Here is a 17,633-nt window from a genome sequence, read left to right as displayed (position 1 = left end):
TAGTTTAAAAGCGCACCTGTAGGAGGCCGTCGCCTCAGTGCCTCAAAGCTTAGCATGCGAATCGCAGGCCCCACGATGTGTTGATCCCCGAGGATGACGTCTCCGTCGCTTCATCTCCGCAGCACTCGATGGGGCTTCGTTCACGTGAAGGCAATTCACGCCGGAGCAATGCCCGTAAACTTGATGCGGATCGAAGCCGTTATTTGCGCCGGATACCGAAATCGTCGCTGAGTTGCGCGGCTATCGGCTAGTCGGATATGGAAGCAATAGGGGTCTCAAGCACTTAACAACCAGGGAGCGGGACCTTCCTCCCTGCGTGCGGCCTATATCTAGTTGAATACCCCTTGATCTAGTGGCAATAGACATGAAGTCAGTTGCTATGCGTAGAACGGCTTTTGCTCCTTGAACAGCACATTGGCCATCATGTACAGGATTTGGAACATTTACGGTGTGTCAACCCCCCCGTAAGGTTCACTCACTTAAGTTACTGACTTGTCCAAGTTCTGGCCGCCTTTGGCACCATTGGCGGCGCACTATTTGGCTTCGACATATCCTCGATGTCCGCTTGGATTGGAACTGATGCCTATCTCGACTATTTCGGCTCTCCAGGGAGCACTGAACAGGGTGGCGTACGAAGCCCCATGAAGAATACCGATTGCTCGATGCTGATAACAGGTAGATTACTGCGTCGATGTCCGCTGGCAGCTTTGTGGGTGCCCTGGGTGCTGGCTTCGCCTCTGATATATGGGGACGTCGGGGAGCTTTGATGATTGCGTCCGTCATTTGGATCATTGGCGCCGTCCTCCAGTGCAGTGCCCAGAATGTGGGCCACCTCATCGTGGGACGTATCGTCAGCGGTCTAGCAAGTGGGTAAAGCTATCTGAAATGTCTCGTTCAATTACTAATTCGATATACGTAGTTGGTATCACATCCTCGCAAGTTTGCGTGTTCCTCGCCGAGCTCGCCCCATCTAGGATCCGCGGTCGTGTCGTTGGAATTCAGCAATGGGCTATCGAATGGGGCATCTTGATCATGTACCTAATCTCTTACGGCTGTTCCGTTGGTGTGAAAGGTCCCTCGGCTTTCCGTATCGCATGGGGACTCCAGGGCGTGCCCGGATTTGTTCTTCTTGGGGCGCTATTCTTCTTCCCAGAGTCTCCTCGATGGCTTGCGTCGAAGGATCGATGGGAGGAATGTCTGGACACTCTCGCCCACCTTCACGCCAATGGCGATCGTGAGAGTCCAGTAGTCCTGGCCGAGCTTGAAGAAGTCAAGGAAGCAGCTCGCATTGCGGCTGAGTCAAAGCACGTTGGAGTACTAGGTTTATTTGGGCCTAAGATGTGGAAGCGAACACTTTGTGGTGTATCTGTTCAGATATGGTCAGTCACTCCTTGTGGCACACGAAATCATCAGCCTATTAATTTGCTCTGCAGGCAGCAACTCCTGGGAGGTAACGTTATGCTTTACTATCTGGTCTACATCTTCAACATGGCTGGACTTGTACGTACCACGTCACATTCGCACCTCAGTTCAACTCTAAGATCTAACAGGGAGGCAATACCGCCTTAACTTCTGCCATCATACAGTACGTGATTTTCGTGGTGACGACGGGTGGCATTCTGCCTATAATCGATCGACTTGGTCGCCGTTACCTCCTGATTTCTGGAGCAATAATATGCTGCATCCTCCACTTCATCTCTGGAGCTCTGATGGCTTCATACGGCCACCACGTGGACAGTGTAGACGGTCAGTTTTGCGACAAATAATGGCATGTGCTAGGTCTGATAATATTACAGGAAATGATATTCTCAAGTGGGAGATTTCGGGGGCGCCGGCCAAAGGCGTGATTGCCATCGCGTATATATTCGTTGGAGTTTACGGACTTACTTGGGTGAGCATTTTCAGCGAGTTTTGTTTTATGCCTTTGCCACTAACACACATTCTCAAGGCCCCAGCTGCTTGGATCTACGCGTCCGAGGTTTTCCCGCTGAAGTACCGAGCTAAGGGAGTGGGATTGTCAGCCGCAGGCAATTGGATGTCAGTAATGCCAAGTTCCTAGGTTCAGGACAGTAACTAATGATGCGCAGTTTCAATCTTGCCCTTGCCTTCTTCGTACCACCTGCGTTTACCAACATCCAATGGAAGACATACATGATTTTTGGCACTTTCTGCGCGGCGATGACGGTTCATGTCTTCTTCCTCTACCCCGAGACAGCGAAAAAGAGTCTGGAGGAGATCGATCTTCTCTTCGAGGATAACGTGCCTGCGTGGCGGAGCAAGAGCTTTGGCGGGACATTTCAAGATAGGGTTGAGGAAGCCAAGCATAGGAAGATGGGTGATGGTCTTGCTGACGAAAAGCCGGCCCATGATGCGGGAAATGTGGCGCATCGAGAGGCAGTTTAAATCCCTAGGATTCCTTTGAAAAGTCTGGGACGAGCATTAAGTTGAAAGAGATGGATGTGTTGAGATGTAATTTACCGTGTGTGCTACTCAAATTGTGCAACGGGCAAGATTACCAACACGTGCAGACTAAAAATGAATTGAGCCTACGTATATATCCCTGGTTTATCAAGACTTCTTCAGACCTCATGATGATAGAAGTTATGGAGATTTACTTCGATCACTCATCGTTTTCCCCATTTTCAGCATACAGCTTATCAAACCAACCAGTGACGGTCTTAGTGAACACGTCATTTGCGTCGTCCCAGATAATGTGCCCAGCCTGGTGCGCCAGTACAGCGCTCGCCTCGGTGAGATTCAAGGTGTCAACGAGCAAGTCAAAATAAGGCTTAGGGGACGCGCCGTCCTCGTCGCCGTGCAAGAGGAATACTTGGGCCTTGATCTGGGCCAAAAGGGGAGCAACCTGGGGAGGTTCGGCAATATCGGCCCGTGTGTTCCACTCCATGGCAAACTGGCTGAACGGCGGCGCGTTTGGGTCTTCCATCTGGTCGACAAAGAGCTGGTGACGCTCAGCGTTCCAGAAGTATAGCTTGGACGTCGTCTTGATAGCTGCCCAGGCCATGGCATTGTCCTTGGGGAAGCCCGGGTCATCAGGGTTGACGATGACTGGAAGCAGAGCGAGCGAGTCGGTATAGTTAACGGTGGGGTTATGCTCGGATAGATCACCGACAACCTTGCCCTGGTAGGCCGTGATATCTTCAGGACTGACACCGTCGGGGAGAATGGTCTCGGCAAGGTATAGATTGGCCACCTTGTCGGCGTACTTCTCGGCATAGATGAGCGCAGAGGTCGCGCCCTGGCAGTGACTGAAGATGTTGACCCGGTCCAGTCCAAACAGAGTACGGATGCCTTCGACGTCCTCAGCCATAGCCGCTGTCGCCATGGTTTCAATCGGATTCTCGGGCTTCGAAGAGAAAGGGCCGGATCCGCGGGCATCGTAAAAGATAAAGCGGTACTGAGCGAACAACGACTCCAGAGCCTTGAACATATACCAGTAGCCGTGGCCAAAGGTTGAAGGCATGACCACGATAGCTGGGCCGTTCTCTGGGCCGACAACTTTGACCTCCAGTTCATTGCCATTCACTTTGGCAATGCAATTGACATTCTCATTGGCATCAAGCTGGGCTGCACAGGCGGCTGGTCTTGGCCGCGTCGCCGGACAGGAGCCACCTGTCGGCGCTGCTGAGGCAGCCCAGGCGAAGAGGAGTGCGGTGGCGACCTTGTGAATAGTTACCTGCGTAATAAGCTCCTCAGTACATAGTCACTAGGACACCGACAAGTCTTTTCCGGATGGTATCTCACCAGCATGATTGCAAGGACAGAAATATGTTCCCAAGTTTGAAAGAATGTCTTAAGGAAAATAAAAACAGTGACCGCGATGTTATACAGATGAACGCAGAGAACCGGTCGTCAGGTTCACATCCTGAAAGGTCTGACAACGGGGATCGTTATAAGTTATCAACATGACTGTTGTACCTGTAGAAACTCGGAAACTGAAATTACTGCCTAATGATCGCACTGGAGGCTGACTGATATAAGGTTAAAGCCGCACCACAGGATCGTGCTGGTTCTAATGATCCTTGTAGTGAGTGCTTACATCGCGAACCTGATTGGTTGACTCATTTAGCCTCATCCAATACAGAGCTTTGAGCAGGCCAGCTGCAGGTAAAGGAAGGGCACTGCGCCATCGGACTCCCTCGCACTCATTGCTCAGGGGGGCTCCTTTCAGCACGATTGGAGTTGTCTCCAGGCTTAGCGACATTACGCATATGCCAGAAAACAAGATGGTTGGGGTCAGTGGAAGCTGACATTCAGGAAAACTTCCGAGATTCATAGCCTCATCCTTCAGGTTTGCTTGGCTCGATGTTCATTAAACTGAACCGAAATAACAACAGAGAAAGCGTAGCATAGTATAACTGCAAGGGGTAACTCACACATGTTTCACGCAAACGTTTTGGTAGAAGAAACAGAAGCTCATTATTTTCGGCTATGAGACGGACGAGGTTGTGGCCGCAATTACTAGAACAACCGTTGCCAGCGTTAGACTAGATCTATAGCGGCCTACCCTGTTCCCACCTCTATAACTACACTTTGATAAGGACTATCAATATTCACATTATTTGCGTATAGCTAGGGGATCCCCTATAAAGATGATATAAGATACACGCCCTTGAACATGCCGCAGTTGATTACTCGAACATAGATTAGACACATCTATGCCACTACTGATTGGAACCAGAAAACATCAAGGACGGTGAAAATGAGAATAAGGGATGATAGGTGTCATGGGGAAAGGAGTGAAACCCCATGTATCTGTATGATGGAGCGACCACGTAGTCACTCCATGAGGATCGTGTCCCAGCCCGGTGACCTGGACGAGTTTGAAATGTGCAAGGTGAGATTTGGATGCCTGGCCGTCTTCTCGGATAATCTCCACCACATGCTAAAGTCGCCTCCATATGAAATTTATTATACGTGATGTTTATGCGGATCAATCTTTTGTGCCAGCCAGCCTTACTATACTGTGGCGCTCTTCGGCAGTTAGGGGATACCCTTACGACATGAGCTTTCTTAACCATGAATCATGTTACGGATATTTCTAGGTCAAGTGCTAATTAAAACACAAGTGGTCTCCATGCACGAACATTGAAGGCATCCTCACACCCAACAACATTTAAATAGTAGACCATGCGCTCATAGCTCGAACAATTACGCGCCGTCGCCCTTTTGCTGAAAGTTCAAAATTGTAGCCTGGTTTATATTATTAGACCACGCGCCATACAAAGGTCTTAATCTTGGCGCTTACTGTAATAATTTTCAGACTCCAGCACCTATGAGGCCATTCAGCCCCGTACAGGGCTACCTTGCCAATCATCACCCTCCCGGCTCGTCTCGGAGACTTTCAATGAGCACATGCGTTACTGGTACGTAAGAGGGTGCTTCCCGGGGCCTTGCATAAGATTTGTCCCATCCTACCTGGAGTCCCGGGCTTCAAAATGGCGCCTTTCAATTCTTTCAAAAGGCGTGGTCGAGTGAACACTCGTATGCAGATTTGTCCGGATGACCTGCCATTATGCATCCAAAAAATTATGAAATGTTGAACACATTAGTTTATATAATAATCAGGCATCTGCCGCCGAGTATTGGAACAGGGCAGCAGTATCTACTGCTGACAAACACCTCTCTCAAGATATCACATTTCACATACGCATGAAGAAGCCTCCAGGGCATGAGCATGTACTAGTTTGAAGGGGTAGCCATTCTTGTATTAGGAGTAGTAATAACTAAGTGAAGTGAATGAAAATGAAGTAAGTAATAGCAAATAAGTCACCTGACTGCTGGCTGGGGTAAGACTGTGCTCCCTTAACTCAGTATACGGTAAACAGGAGTCGCTAGAATCGAGCTGGAGACTAGCCTTTAAAGATCCCGATATGTACAATTCCTTACGATCACTTGTCTGGCGACAGACACCGAGAGCATCGACTAACTTGGAGGTTCCGGTGCCGAAGCGGATAGCTGTTGGCATTCGCCGAGTGAAACTCCGATGTGTAGAAGATGACACAGAAGAAAACAGGAAGACCTCCGGGATCAAGCCGCTCATGTTTCGGGCGACATGCATTTCCGCTCGGAATACGCCTCGGAGGCGGACGGCGGGGGTAGCTTATGCGGCACCACTGGCCGATGCCGGGTTGTTGTTAAATTTAAAACTGATGACCTCCCATTGGATCAACAAACAGCGCATTCATTCCTTTCAGGATGTGTTATTTTCTGTATGCTCAAGTTCATCAATTCTGTCATCGACATTGCCGGTTGACTACCGTTGAGTCACTCAAGCTCTTCTGTAGCTCTAGGAACGCAATTTGTACACCTCTAGCTACTCTTTCTCTGTCATGAGCATGGTGACCTGGCCTGCTGGATTTACAGACACCAATACTACCTCCTACTGGTACGTGGAGCTTGGCCAGCGGACGCTCTGAACGAGAGCGAGCATCTGCCGGGCTCTTAATCCGGTCATCTTGTTCTGGGTGTGCCATCCATGCCAGCATTCTAAAAGGACCGATTGTGTGGCGCCCTTTTGTGGAGATTTCCGTTGGTACACGCTTATGCCAAGCGGCTACTACGCAGTAACCGCAGTAGCTCTCTCGAGGCCTTCACCAGTGGCCGCGCGCGTTTACAAGTCTGGAGGGAAGTGGGCGAAAATGGAGAAAAGTTGGAGCCGTGCAAGTCTTGCTTGTCTGGACCCAGTGATGGCCTCGAAGCGCCCCATAACCATCTGCTAGGCCCATCTCCGAATATGGTCAAAATGCCCGGGCTCAGGCTTCGACATAAGAGGGCGACTGTGACCCCAAAGTCCCCCAAACAGGTAACCCGAAGCCTGACTCGCTCCAGAAGTCGGGGAAATGCGCTCCTCCCCACCTACCCCCACGGCACTGTACGGGGTCATTCCCCTCATACACAGAAGTCAACCGGGCCACTGAATCGTAATCAGATTTGGAGAACTGATGGATGGTCGTTGCGGTGGACTGCATTGCGGCGCATCGATGAGGAACGGATACGGACGTCTTCAAAAATATCGCGAGCTACTCAGAAACGTTGACTGATCACGTAGGAAGCTGAAGGTGTGCCTTGAATTGATTGGCATTGTGCCACACCCGCAGGCCAAGATGTGCCGAGGACGCCAATGGTAGCTCATAGGTTAGATCCGGCTCTTCAAGGCGCATCGCGCCACTGCAAGCGGCCAAGCAGTTACCCGTCGCCTTGGTGAAGCTTGTGGTTCTTGGGCAAAGCCATCAGACAAGAAAACGTCGGAGAATGCAACATTCAGCTTCATTACCTTGGCTAAGTGAAGAATCTGCTCCGAATTCTTCCCCGGGTCTCCCCCGGATCTCCCGCAATAACGACGGAGATGACTATCGATGCTTTCGCCTGGAACCCCTGCGATCACCGCCGCCAAGACTGGCCCCCGAAGCATATTCGTCCGCTAGCAGAAACCCCTCGCTGGAAAAGAAGTGTCTTGTGAGCAATCTGAGAGCCACCGCCTATTTTACCCGACCAGCTGCAGTCTATCTGGGCCAACGTCATCGCTGTTAGTTTCCAGAGTCCGGCGATTCGGTGGAGTGTGCCACACACCCCCTTCACCCCGAATTGAAGATCGCAAGTCTTTCTTGCATCCAGCATGGGCCACAGTGTCACACAGCGTGAAGAGCCTGGCATGCACAGTCGGAGTCCCCGCGGTCGTCTCCACGTTCTGTTCCACCATCTCCTAGCCCCAGCCCGCCGTCATCCTTGCATTCTCGTGGGGACGAGCACGAATGAAATACCACCCTTAGTCAGAAGAGCGATGATTTCCCCGCCCTCGCTGCCTTCCGATGCACTAAGACCACCGTAAGGATCCTATCACTTCCTTAGCTTGCACGAGTCGAGAGGAGGGAAGGGGGCTCCCCGGCGGCACGTATAAGAGATCTTCTCCCACAATTAAGCATTGGAACACAAGTGCTAGAAATCTCAGTTTCTTGCTTCTGTCTCTGCTATTGTAAGCACCTATCAAGTTCTAGGGATTCATAGCAAGCAATATGGCGGGCGGAGTCAAGAAACCTGTCAACATCTTCCGTCTGAAGAACTTGGGTGAACCCAAGGAAGTCTTTAACTGGAAGCTATGGTTCGCCGTCTTCTCGTTCGGCCTCCTGGGCGCTGCCCGAGGTGTGGATGAGGGTTTAATTTCTGGAGCTTTCAATAGCAAGGACTTCCAGAACACCATCCACTATGGTTCCTACACCAAGGTTGAACAGGCCAACATCAAGGCCAACGTCAGTGCCATGGTGCAGATCGGCTCTGTTGGCGGTGCTCTCTTGTAAGGCTTCCCCGCACTACGTCTCTCTTACATGCCTGCCACTGTAGCATGCTAATATGACCTTTAGCGCTTTCCTGGTTTGTGATCGAATTGGTCGTATCTGGGCTACTCGTTGCCTTTGTATCATCTGGATTGTCGGCATTTCCATCTTCCTCGGTGCCAACGGCAACCTCGGCGCGGTCTATGCAGGCCGTTTCATCGCGGGTCTCGGCGTTGGTCAGACACCTGTCGTCGGAGTACGTATATACACAGAGCGGGAAACAATAAGGGGAATTCTGTTGCTAACATGGAAATAGCCTATTTACATCGCCGAAATCGCGCCAGCATCCATTCGTGGTCTTTGCACATGTATCTTCACCGGATTTGTCTACCTCGGTATTGTCCTGGCATACTTCACTAACTATGGATGTCAGGTGAACTTGGGTGATACCTCTCATAAGCGATGGATGGTTCCGACATCCCTCCACATCATGTTCGCTGGTATTATCTTCTGTCTCACCTTCTTCCAATACGAGTCTCCCCGCTTCCTGATTAAACAAGGGAAACACGACAAAGCCTTGAAGGTCATGGCTCATCTTCGCAAACTTCCAGAGGACCACGAGTATGTCACACGAGAGATTACGGCTATCCACTGGCAGAATCAAGAAGAGCTCGAGGCTACCAAGGGTGCCAGCTGGTTTGGTGTTATCAAGGAGATGTTCCTCATCCCCAAGAACCTCTACCGCCTATACCTCGCTATCGGAGCCCAGATTATGAGTCAATGGAGTGGTGCTGGTTCAATCACTCTGTATGCGCCTGACTTATTCGACCTATTAGGCATCACAGGAACAAACGAGAGCTTGCTGGTTACCGCCGTTTTTGGCATCGTTAAATTGTGCGCAGCAGTTCTCTGTGCGCTATTCCTTGTCGATGTTATTGGGCGTAAGCGCTCTCTGCTGATTGGCATCACCCTCCAAGCTATCGCGATGATCTACATTGCAGGTTTCTTGACAGCTGTACCTGAACTAGGGGTTGTGGATGACTACTCGCTAGACAAGTCCGAGACTGGCCCGTCTAAGGGTGCTGTTTTCATGATCTACCTTTCTGGCTTCGGTTGGGCACTGGGCTGGAACAGCATGCAGTATCTTCTGACAGCTGAATTATTCCCGCTCAGAATTCGAGCCATCTCGACTTCACTTGCTATGATGTTCCACTTTGCCAACCAGTATGGAAACTCACGAGCTGTACCAAACATGTTGTTACCGGTCTCGGACGGTGGCATTTCGCCCAAGGGTACTTTCTGGTGCTTTGCAGCAGTCACTATCTTGGGCGGCTTCTGGGTGTGGTTTACCATTCCTGAGACATCTGGTCGGTCACTTGAGAGTATGGATAGACTTTTCGAACTGCCTTGGTATAAGATTGGACGATATGGCAACATGGATGCCGAGGAACAGGATGTTGCCTTTGAGGCGAAGACTGATGAGGCGCGAGCTGCCACAGCTGCCCACGTGGAAGAGAAGCCATCTGAGCTGCGCGTGTAATGACGCTGTTTTCTGCTGTATACCAACTTCCTAATACGCTGTGGGAAAAAGATACCACTTCGTCCTTGGTGCCTGAGAATTGTACAGCTTAATCAATGACATAAAAATTGAAATATCAAGAATTACATACAATCATGTCTAATGACAATCTTCATTTACTCTTCTTTATGCTTCAAAAGTCAACTCAACAGACCAAAACAGGTTGTTGTGAAATGGATGGTTATAATTGAATGTGATCCTTCAAGTTCCTAAGTTGTGTAGGATAGTGCGAGAACATATGGTGTGTCGAGGAATTTGCGATCGCCTAAAGCGTTGGCTCACTACACGACAGGTCGTGCTCAACTACCCTAACTATCACTGCATCTAGCACTTGACGGTTCCTCGAAATCCGTCATTTGGGAGTGGCACGCATTCAAACCTGGTTCCGGTAAAGTCAACTACCACACTAATATGTGACCACGTAGATTGGAATCACCACGCCTCTGACTCTAATGCAGACTTAAATATTCGGCTCCCCCTCTTCCTGAACACATATAGACCAAGGGTCCGGACGATCTGCGATAAGTTTCTTCAACATCCTCAAATTCGATTCCAAGATCACGATCGACACATTAGCCTGTTCGCCTCAGGCGTACAATAAGACTGCCTCAGACGAAGTCAATCAGCCAGGCGCCCATCAGCAAATTGCTGAAAGAGCACCTGCTGTATGGATAGACCCTTACCTACCCTCCAAGCTAGGGGTCTCTTATGTTACGGAAAATCTGACCGTTGCTAGATCACAGCAGAAATCTACTCCCAGGACCAAACGGCCCAGGAGTATCAGATGGCAAAAGATAGGCTTGTAATGACTCACTAACTTACCAAGGCATTGCTGTTATTAATATACTAGTAACCCTGTAGCTCTCGAAGCCTCTACCTAATATCAATCTCATCAGTAAAACAATCCCTGAGAGCTGGACTAAAACCCTTTTAATATCTATAGGTACACAGCTATACCGATACGTCTACGCCACGTTCACAGTGCTGCTAAACTAAGACTTCAACCCCTCAGTGAAGTGCCTGAGGGAGGGTTCTCTCAAGAGGTCCGAAAGCGCCCAAAAAAAAAAAAAAAAAAGAAAAGGAAAGTACAAGTGATTGTGTTTGAAATGGATGTAGGTGTCCAGTTGACGGCAGGTGTGATAACAGCCTCACTCGTTCCCAATTGGGAAGGACCGGGCAGCTGTCAGGTGACTAGGAGTGGGTTCGCAGCGAGCTCCCTGCCACCCCTGTGTTTACCAAGGGATCTATTGCAACATAACTGATTTTGTTATCATATAGGTCAGTACAATCTGCACAACTACATTGAGAGCTTTTGACTGGTCGTCTGCTTTCTCATCAGAACAAATTAACACGTGCCTCGTGATCCACCACCTCCAACGATATTATATGGCCCCGCCAGTCATTTACACTGAACAACGTGAAAAAGAGACAAGGGTATTCAATTAATAGATGAGAGCAAGAGAGCTGTCTCTGTACTTCTAAACTTAAGATTATGGATGCGGTTCCTTTGCACCTCCGTACTAGTACGGCGAGACTATATGACGAAATCGTGGAATAAATTATAGCAAAACTTTCCACGCACACTGTAGTTATATGGTATCATTGTAATGAGTGACAATGTGTGACTAAGACAACATCTGCATGTGCGTTGCGTTGTAAAGCAGCCGTGTACCCCCTAAAACAGCCAAGTATTTGCCTCAACAAAGCTTTAGTTTTGAGACCAGGTGTAAAAGTCCGCATTGTCGTACTCGGCTGCAAGGCACAGGGCATTACTTGCAGTGGAGCCAAGGTAGACCATAGCCGCGCTGTCGATTCCAAGGTCAGTACCACCACTTCGCTTGGCGACGGTACTCTGGAACCAAATGTCATCAAACCTGGCAAAGGGTAGGAGGCCGATGTTGGAGTTTGGACGCTCGACTATCCATTCTGCGTCCACGCGGCAAAGAGTGGGACCATTGCTTAATGTAATGGTTGTTGAGTATGCTTGGTCCAAGTTGGCGATATCGCTGTGGCCATATCAGTCTGAAAGTATAGAGAAATCTGTGGGGCAACACTCACATCCGCCCACTTGTAGTTGAAGAAGCAGAGACATTGAGTGAAATGAAGTCTCCGGGGTTGACTATTCACATGATTATTACATGATTTCAGCCAAAACTGGTAATCTCTTGCGTACCAGGGAAGCTTGTCAAAGTTACGGCAGCGTTGGGAACCCATTCAAACCAAGCACTCGTGGTTTGAACGCCACTGGAATCAATCTATGTCAAGTCAGTCGTCATAAAGAGGATGCATGGTACGACAGGACACGCATGATATAGATAAATAGACAAAACGAAGACGCACCTTGGCTGAGATGCCAGCCTGAAGGACAGTACTGCTGCATGATGCTCCATCGATACCAATCCATGCTCCTATTTGTTTGAAGATTAGCACACTAGCTGCTCAGCGAAGGGCTACAGCAGACCTACCAATCCATTGAGGTGTTCCCTGGCTGGGTCTGATATGCGCCACCGGTGCAGTGAAATATCCAAACACACTTGTGATCGGCTGGGATGATGTGCTATGGGTAGATGCTCCACACCAATTGCCAGAATAGCTCACTGGGTTGGCTCTCTTGCCCTTGACTGTGATATCAGAGGCACTCAAGTTGGACAAGATGTGTGACCCGGGCGGTTTGGGTGTGAGGATAATATCGGATGGGGGTACGGGCTTGCCATCTTTAATTGCAGTCACTGTGTAAGTGAAATCTGCTGCTAGGCTCCCCAGCACGAGAAATGAAGTAACACAAAAGATAGATAAAATTTTCATTATGAGAATATAACGCTGACTTAATGCTTTCGGCAGGACAGTGGTGATTATTAGCAAATTAATCTCCAGAGTTAAGGACAACATGGCCCTTTTCTACTTCTTAAGATGACTCTCCTCTACAATCTTTCTTCCGACTTATTCCACCGTTCGAGGCATACTTCTTGTCTCAGCTGCCTTCATCGGAGCAAACTTTCCTCTCCCGGAAATGTAGTCGGCCGTGTTTGCCCTCCGACGTAACCCACAGGCAACCATTGCAGCCCTCTCATGTTGCTTTTCGTGTCCTTGGCTGAGCTAAAAGGACTTCCCAACAGCCATGTGAGCAAATGGTGTGAATCATCGCCACTACGGCTGAGAGACTCGATTCCATTCGAGGTTGGAGCGTAAGTCAGCTCCTTTCGAGGCCCCCAACTGCACGTCGAGACGCCAACAACTAAAGTCAAGTCTTTCCCCCAAAAGTCCGAAAGGGGAAACAGATCCGCAACGGCCTCTCCCGAGCAGGTGATCAATGTGCTCCCGCAATGGCGTTTGCGAGGCATCCGCCATTTGATGCCCGCGTTATGTGTTGGCTGCGAGATCCAGCTGACCGGCATCGGGCCGCCAGTCGTTGGAAATCCTGATGCGCTCATGCAGGCACTTTCAGCAAGCCCTATTGGGCGTTCTGACGCGCCTCCGCGCTCTCAGCCGTGCCTGCATCTGCCTGCATCTGCCTATGAGGTTTTGCATCTGACAGCCGTTGTTGGGCTGCCGGGCGACTCAAGAGCAGCCCCAACGTCGCATCTGCATTGAAACTATTGAAAGGCTGCAGCCCGCGCAACCACCGCAATCAAAAGGCTGTGTCGGCTCCATGTGGGTGGGGACGGGACGAACCTTTTCAAAAATGGTGGTATGAGCGGCTTGGCTGGGTGATTTCGGTATGATTTAAAAGACTTGGAATTCTCAGTGACTGACTATAAGAATAGGTTCGGTCGAAGTTGACTAAATTTTGAGGGAGGGGATGGGGTAGCGCCGAGGCAGATTCTGCCTATCTGGGAGTCATCTGACGACAAGAATGCTCGTATAGCTGAGCCACGACCGGAATACTTGAAGAGAACAATTGGCGGAATGTGTGTCATAAATCTACTTTAGTGTTCGTTTTCATGTTAGATATGACGAGTCTCAAATTACACGAGAAACGAAACTAGATCATTTGAGCGGAGCTATCTCAACAGTACCTAGTTTGTTAGCAAGTCGGGTAAATTCGACCTAGAGCTACAAATAATCCGAATGGTCTATAGCATTACGACAAGAAATCATACCCTCAATCAGTGAGAATTTGAATTGATGTCCTCAATGCATCCTCGATTATTTGGGCCACGCGTTAAGCTTCTAATAACGGAAGGAATGCCTTGACACTGTACATGATATAAGTTGCAACATATATGAAGCCTGAATCTACAAGCTTTGTAGAGCTACCCTAAACCCTAATTTCACAACAAGATGAGTATATTCAACAAAAGCGCACATATTGCAAGCACTAAGTAATGGAAATTGTAATCGAAAATGTCGTCAAATGACAATTCTTTTCTTTTCCTATAGCATCACTAATCCCGAGAATCCGTGATTACACCAGGCCTTGCTTGCAATTTGCCTAGCCACGCCCGTTGAGCTTCGATACAGGATCCTGATTCTACCCTCATTATCGTACATGAATAGGTAGGCCGTAACTCAAAATCAGACCAAAAGCTCATAGCTTCTGAATAGCAGCAACGTCGGGTGGACTTGACATAGTCTCCAAATACTTGCATCTCTTCCTCGAGGACGCCTAGCAAGATCTTTTAATTCTCATTGACAAAATTGATCCGTATCTTCTTGTTACCAAAGCCAACAGCGACAAATTCGGACGCGCTCCAGACTAGATCGTATATCTTGATCGCGCCCACAGACTCCTCTGGCGCATTCATATCCGTCTCATTGTCCCGCGGCATGACATCCCTAATCATAAGAGACTTGACAGCGACGTTCGGCTTTGCCTCCTTCTTCTTACGGTATTAGGTCAGATAAGCCCTCGCTGATACGGACGGCTTCACCATCTTACTCCTTGTCGTTTCTTCCAAATAACCGACGTCGTCATCGTCGCCCTCGGCCGCGGCGGCAGGAGCCTTGGTAGGGTTGTGTAAAAGAGAGAAACACTAGTGAAGCTGGGACGAGTGAGGAAGTCGGTGAGGCCCATCGTGAGCCGATATGCAGAGTAGGCATCGCATCAGAATGGCCCGATATCAGGACGCACGAGGCATGCGTGAGACGATGGCACGAGGAAGGTAGGGCAGGTAGTTCGAGAGGCAGAACGATGGATGGCGGAGAACTTCTATCGTCATAAATCTCTCGAAGTTTTCCAGGCATAGCTACTTCATCAGTGATCGACTCCACGTCACCAAAGACGTTAACCGTCGATATTGACAGGCCCACATGTCCCCCCTTTTCCCCTCGGAAAGGCTTCGAGGAGAATTAATTCAAAAAATGCAGATGCCCAAACCCGAGCATGTTGACACATGCTTGCGAATAGATGTGAATAAAACCTTGTTCATCACAGGGTCTTCGCATGAGATGACCGTAGTCCACATAGCGCGAGACAGCAGCAAACCAAGGATGGAATCAGAACATGCCACCACCGCCATGTTCCAATCCCATCCCGGGAGCATCGCCGCCCATGTTCGACCACATATTTCCAAATTCTGTACCTAGAGTGGCTGTCGGAATATCACCCGTCATGATCCCAGGCGGCCCCGGCGGCCCCGGCGGCCCTGTGCCGTCCGGTGTCTGATCCATGCCGAAAGAGCAGACGTCCATTCCCACGGGCTGACCAATCATTGCACCCATCATATGCGAATACTCGGCTCCCATACCGCCCATCATGCCCAATGACCCTCCGAGATTCGTCACTCTGGCGCGCATGTCCGCATCGAGGTCGACAGGGTTCCGCGGTTGGTGCTCACCGCGTGCAATCAACTCTAGTATGCTTGTCTTGATCCGCTCGAAAATGTCGCGGTACTTGCGTGCCGACGGGTAGCGTTCAGTGATGATGTATAGCAGGATTTGACAATCGGTGAGAGACTTCTCTACGTTGAGGAAGCTGGTGGGCGCGAGCCAAGCACAATAGATCAACGTGAGTCCTTATGTGATTAGTCGAGACCTCTTATTGGCAAACATTGGAACTTTTACCTGCTAAGAACACAGATTGAATAGATAAAGAGGAGAAGCCCACAGGGAAGACATGATGTAGCCGCTTGTAGTCACTAATGATGCCGGCACACGCATCTGCGCACAGACGGGCATATTGCGTATTGACCGGCTGGTGTGCCAACTGCGGATAGAGCAAGAATCGTACGCAGCGGTGGTAGTGTATGGTGTAGAATTCCATACCTTCGTAGGGTATACCGGGTTGGTGAACAAATGTGCTCGCTTCGAACGGTATCGCATCCCTCCAGGCGTTGAGTCGATCGAGGAACTGCTGGATCATGTGGTCTGGTAGCTGGGCTGCTTGGTCAACTCTATATACGAGATGCTGTATTTCTGACTCGATTTGTTTCAATCGGAGTCGATGGATGAAAGAAGTCAATGTTGCCGGCGGGTTGCGTGGCGTGTTGAGAGGTCTGTAGGCTGCTTGGCGTACAACTTCGTCGTCCTCGTTCGCCTCATCGATGTCGAGAGGGAATTCTGCATCAATGTCATGGTCCGAGATGCTAGGCGGACGACCTAGGGCAATGGATATGTCTCTGTCTAGAAAATACGTGGTCCAGAAACGTCGCTTGTCCATCTCGTATTCGACATTCGGGGCTTGCCTCCTTTTCTTCCTGTGCAAACCAAGCTCGACGCATAAGCGCATGGCGGTGCCGACGTATGTCCATGCGCCCGGGTCCCGCGGTGCTCTTATGCAATAAAGTGCCATCAAAATGAGGTAGTCCAAGGTTCGACTGTCACGATACTTCAATATTTCGTCCATCTCGTCAAAGGCAACCTCGTAGTGTTGATCACTGAAGAAGTGTCCCAATACTCCAGCAGACTCTAGCCACCGGCCGCTGACAGCGTACACCAGGTGCAGGATGCTCTTCTCATAGGGATCAGTGAGACAATCCCGGTCCACGTGGAGCCGTAGAAGACGTGGAGTCAACAGGGCTGGATATCTTGTGTTGATGTGAGTGAACCACCCTTGCATCAGGCGCTGCGCGACGGCAGGGCTGAGAAACAGTACCCCAACCATGTCTGTAAGTCGTGTTGCTGACTTTGGTGTTGGATCGTCATGTTCTAATGGATCGCCAACTCCCGAATGAGGATGAATATTTGAGCTTCGCACCACCGAGCTTAACACCCTACCGATGGTGATGTTGCTTGAAGCTCCAACATAGTTCCCAGAAGCCGATAGGGATAGATCTCGGACAGCTACGAGGATATCGTTTGCTTCATCGTCAGACTCGGGGTGTTCCAGGCGGATAACACGCTGTCCTATCGACTGGACAGGGCCTGGTGCCCTCCCGATGCCGAGATGGTCGTCACTGACATTTAATTGACCAAGTGTGGCAAGCTGGGACTCAAGCTCAGCCACACGCTGCTCTAGTGCTCTGATATAGAGCTTCTTCTCTCCAGCTGCCGGCACAAGAGGGATGATGTAGACTAGTCAACTATTAGAGAGGCCACTGCGAGACAGTGGCATCCTTTGCAAAAGGTGATGGGTATTGACTGACCGCATTTGAGAGATAATCGGGAGCAAGAGCCACATGCCGGCCTATTCCCATCGCACTAATCGAAACGTATTTCTTTTAGCTTTGAGGAGGCGGGTTTCAGAGTTCAAGTCCAGGAATACCCAATGCATACCTTCTGCTTACGAGTCTTGCATCTTTGGCAGGCTAAAGCTACGCGCTCCCGTTTGCCAGTCTTTTTTGCGGGCGGCCCACCGGTGTCGGAGGATGTCACCGATTTATCTG

The 17,633-nt window shown here is 49.8% G+C and overlaps 6 protein-coding genes across 6 annotated transcripts; 2 read left to right on the top strand and 4 right to left on the bottom strand.

The window, feature by feature from the left end:
* Positions 1–662: 662 nt before the first annotated feature.
* On the top strand, positions 663–2,403 carry UCRPA7_5231 (putative sugar transporter protein; the record flags this gene model as incomplete). Its single annotated transcript, XM_007917778.1, has 7 exons — positions 663–675; positions 920–1,379; positions 1,434–1,500; positions 1,551–1,746; positions 1,797–1,891; positions 1,949–2,037; positions 2,088–2,403. The coding sequence occupies 7 exons, from the start codon at positions 663–665 to the stop codon at positions 2,401–2,403; spliced, it is 1,236 nt and encodes a 411-aa protein (XP_007915969.1).
* Positions 2,404–2,620: 217 nt separating this feature from the next.
* On the bottom strand, positions 2,621–3,768 carry UCRPA7_5230 (putative proline iminopeptidase protein; the record flags this gene model as incomplete). Its single annotated transcript, XM_007917777.1, has 2 exons — positions 2,621–3,694; positions 3,763–3,768. The coding sequence occupies 2 exons, from the start codon at positions 3,766–3,768 to the stop codon at positions 2,621–2,623; spliced, it is 1,080 nt and encodes a 359-aa protein (XP_007915968.1).
* A 4,265-nt stretch (positions 3,769–8,033) lies between these two features.
* On the top strand, positions 8,034–9,831 carry UCRPA7_5229 (putative mfs quinate protein; the record flags this gene model as incomplete). Its single annotated transcript, XM_007917776.1, has 3 exons — positions 8,034–8,311; positions 8,379–8,547; positions 8,608–9,831. 3 exons carry the CDS (start codon positions 8,034–8,036, stop codon positions 9,829–9,831), a joined length of 1,671 nt encoding a protein of 556 aa, XP_007915967.1.
* Positions 9,832–11,578: 1,747 nt separating this feature from the next.
* UCRPA7_5228 (putative aspergillopepsin protein) lies at positions 11,579–12,343 on the bottom strand (the record flags this gene model as incomplete). Its single annotated transcript, XM_007917775.1, has 4 exons — positions 11,579–11,876; positions 11,929–11,989; positions 12,211–12,278; positions 12,336–12,343. 4 exons carry the CDS (start codon positions 12,341–12,343, stop codon positions 11,579–11,581), a joined length of 435 nt encoding a protein of 144 aa, XP_007915966.1.
* A 2,146-nt stretch (positions 12,344–14,489) lies between these two features.
* Positions 14,490–14,785, bottom strand: UCRPA7_5227 (putative elongation factor 1-beta protein; the record flags this gene model as incomplete). Its single annotated transcript, XM_007917774.1, has 2 exons — positions 14,490–14,693; positions 14,750–14,785. The coding sequence occupies 2 exons, from the start codon at positions 14,783–14,785 to the stop codon at positions 14,490–14,492; spliced, it is 240 nt and encodes a 79-aa protein (XP_007915965.1).
* A 521-nt stretch (positions 14,786–15,306) lies between these two features.
* On the bottom strand, positions 15,307–16,912 carry UCRPA7_5226 (putative c6 transcription protein; the record flags this gene model as incomplete). The annotated part of the gene is made up of 2 exons (XM_007917773.1): positions 15,307–15,824; positions 15,874–16,912. The coding sequence occupies 2 exons, from the start codon at positions 16,910–16,912 to the stop codon at positions 15,307–15,309; spliced, it is 1,557 nt and encodes a 518-aa protein (XP_007915964.1).
* Between the last annotated feature and the right edge of the window lie 721 nt (positions 16,913–17,633).

This window comes from Phaeoacremonium minimum, assembly GCF_000392275.1.
Source record: "Phaeoacremonium minimum UCRPA7 unplaced genomic scaffold PA7_03_scaffold_408, whole genome shotgun sequence".
Lineage (NCBI taxonomy): Eukaryota > Fungi > Ascomycota > Sordariomycetes > Togniniales > Togniniaceae > Phaeoacremonium > Phaeoacremonium minimum.
This window is presented reverse-complemented; position numbering and strand designations above follow the sequence as displayed.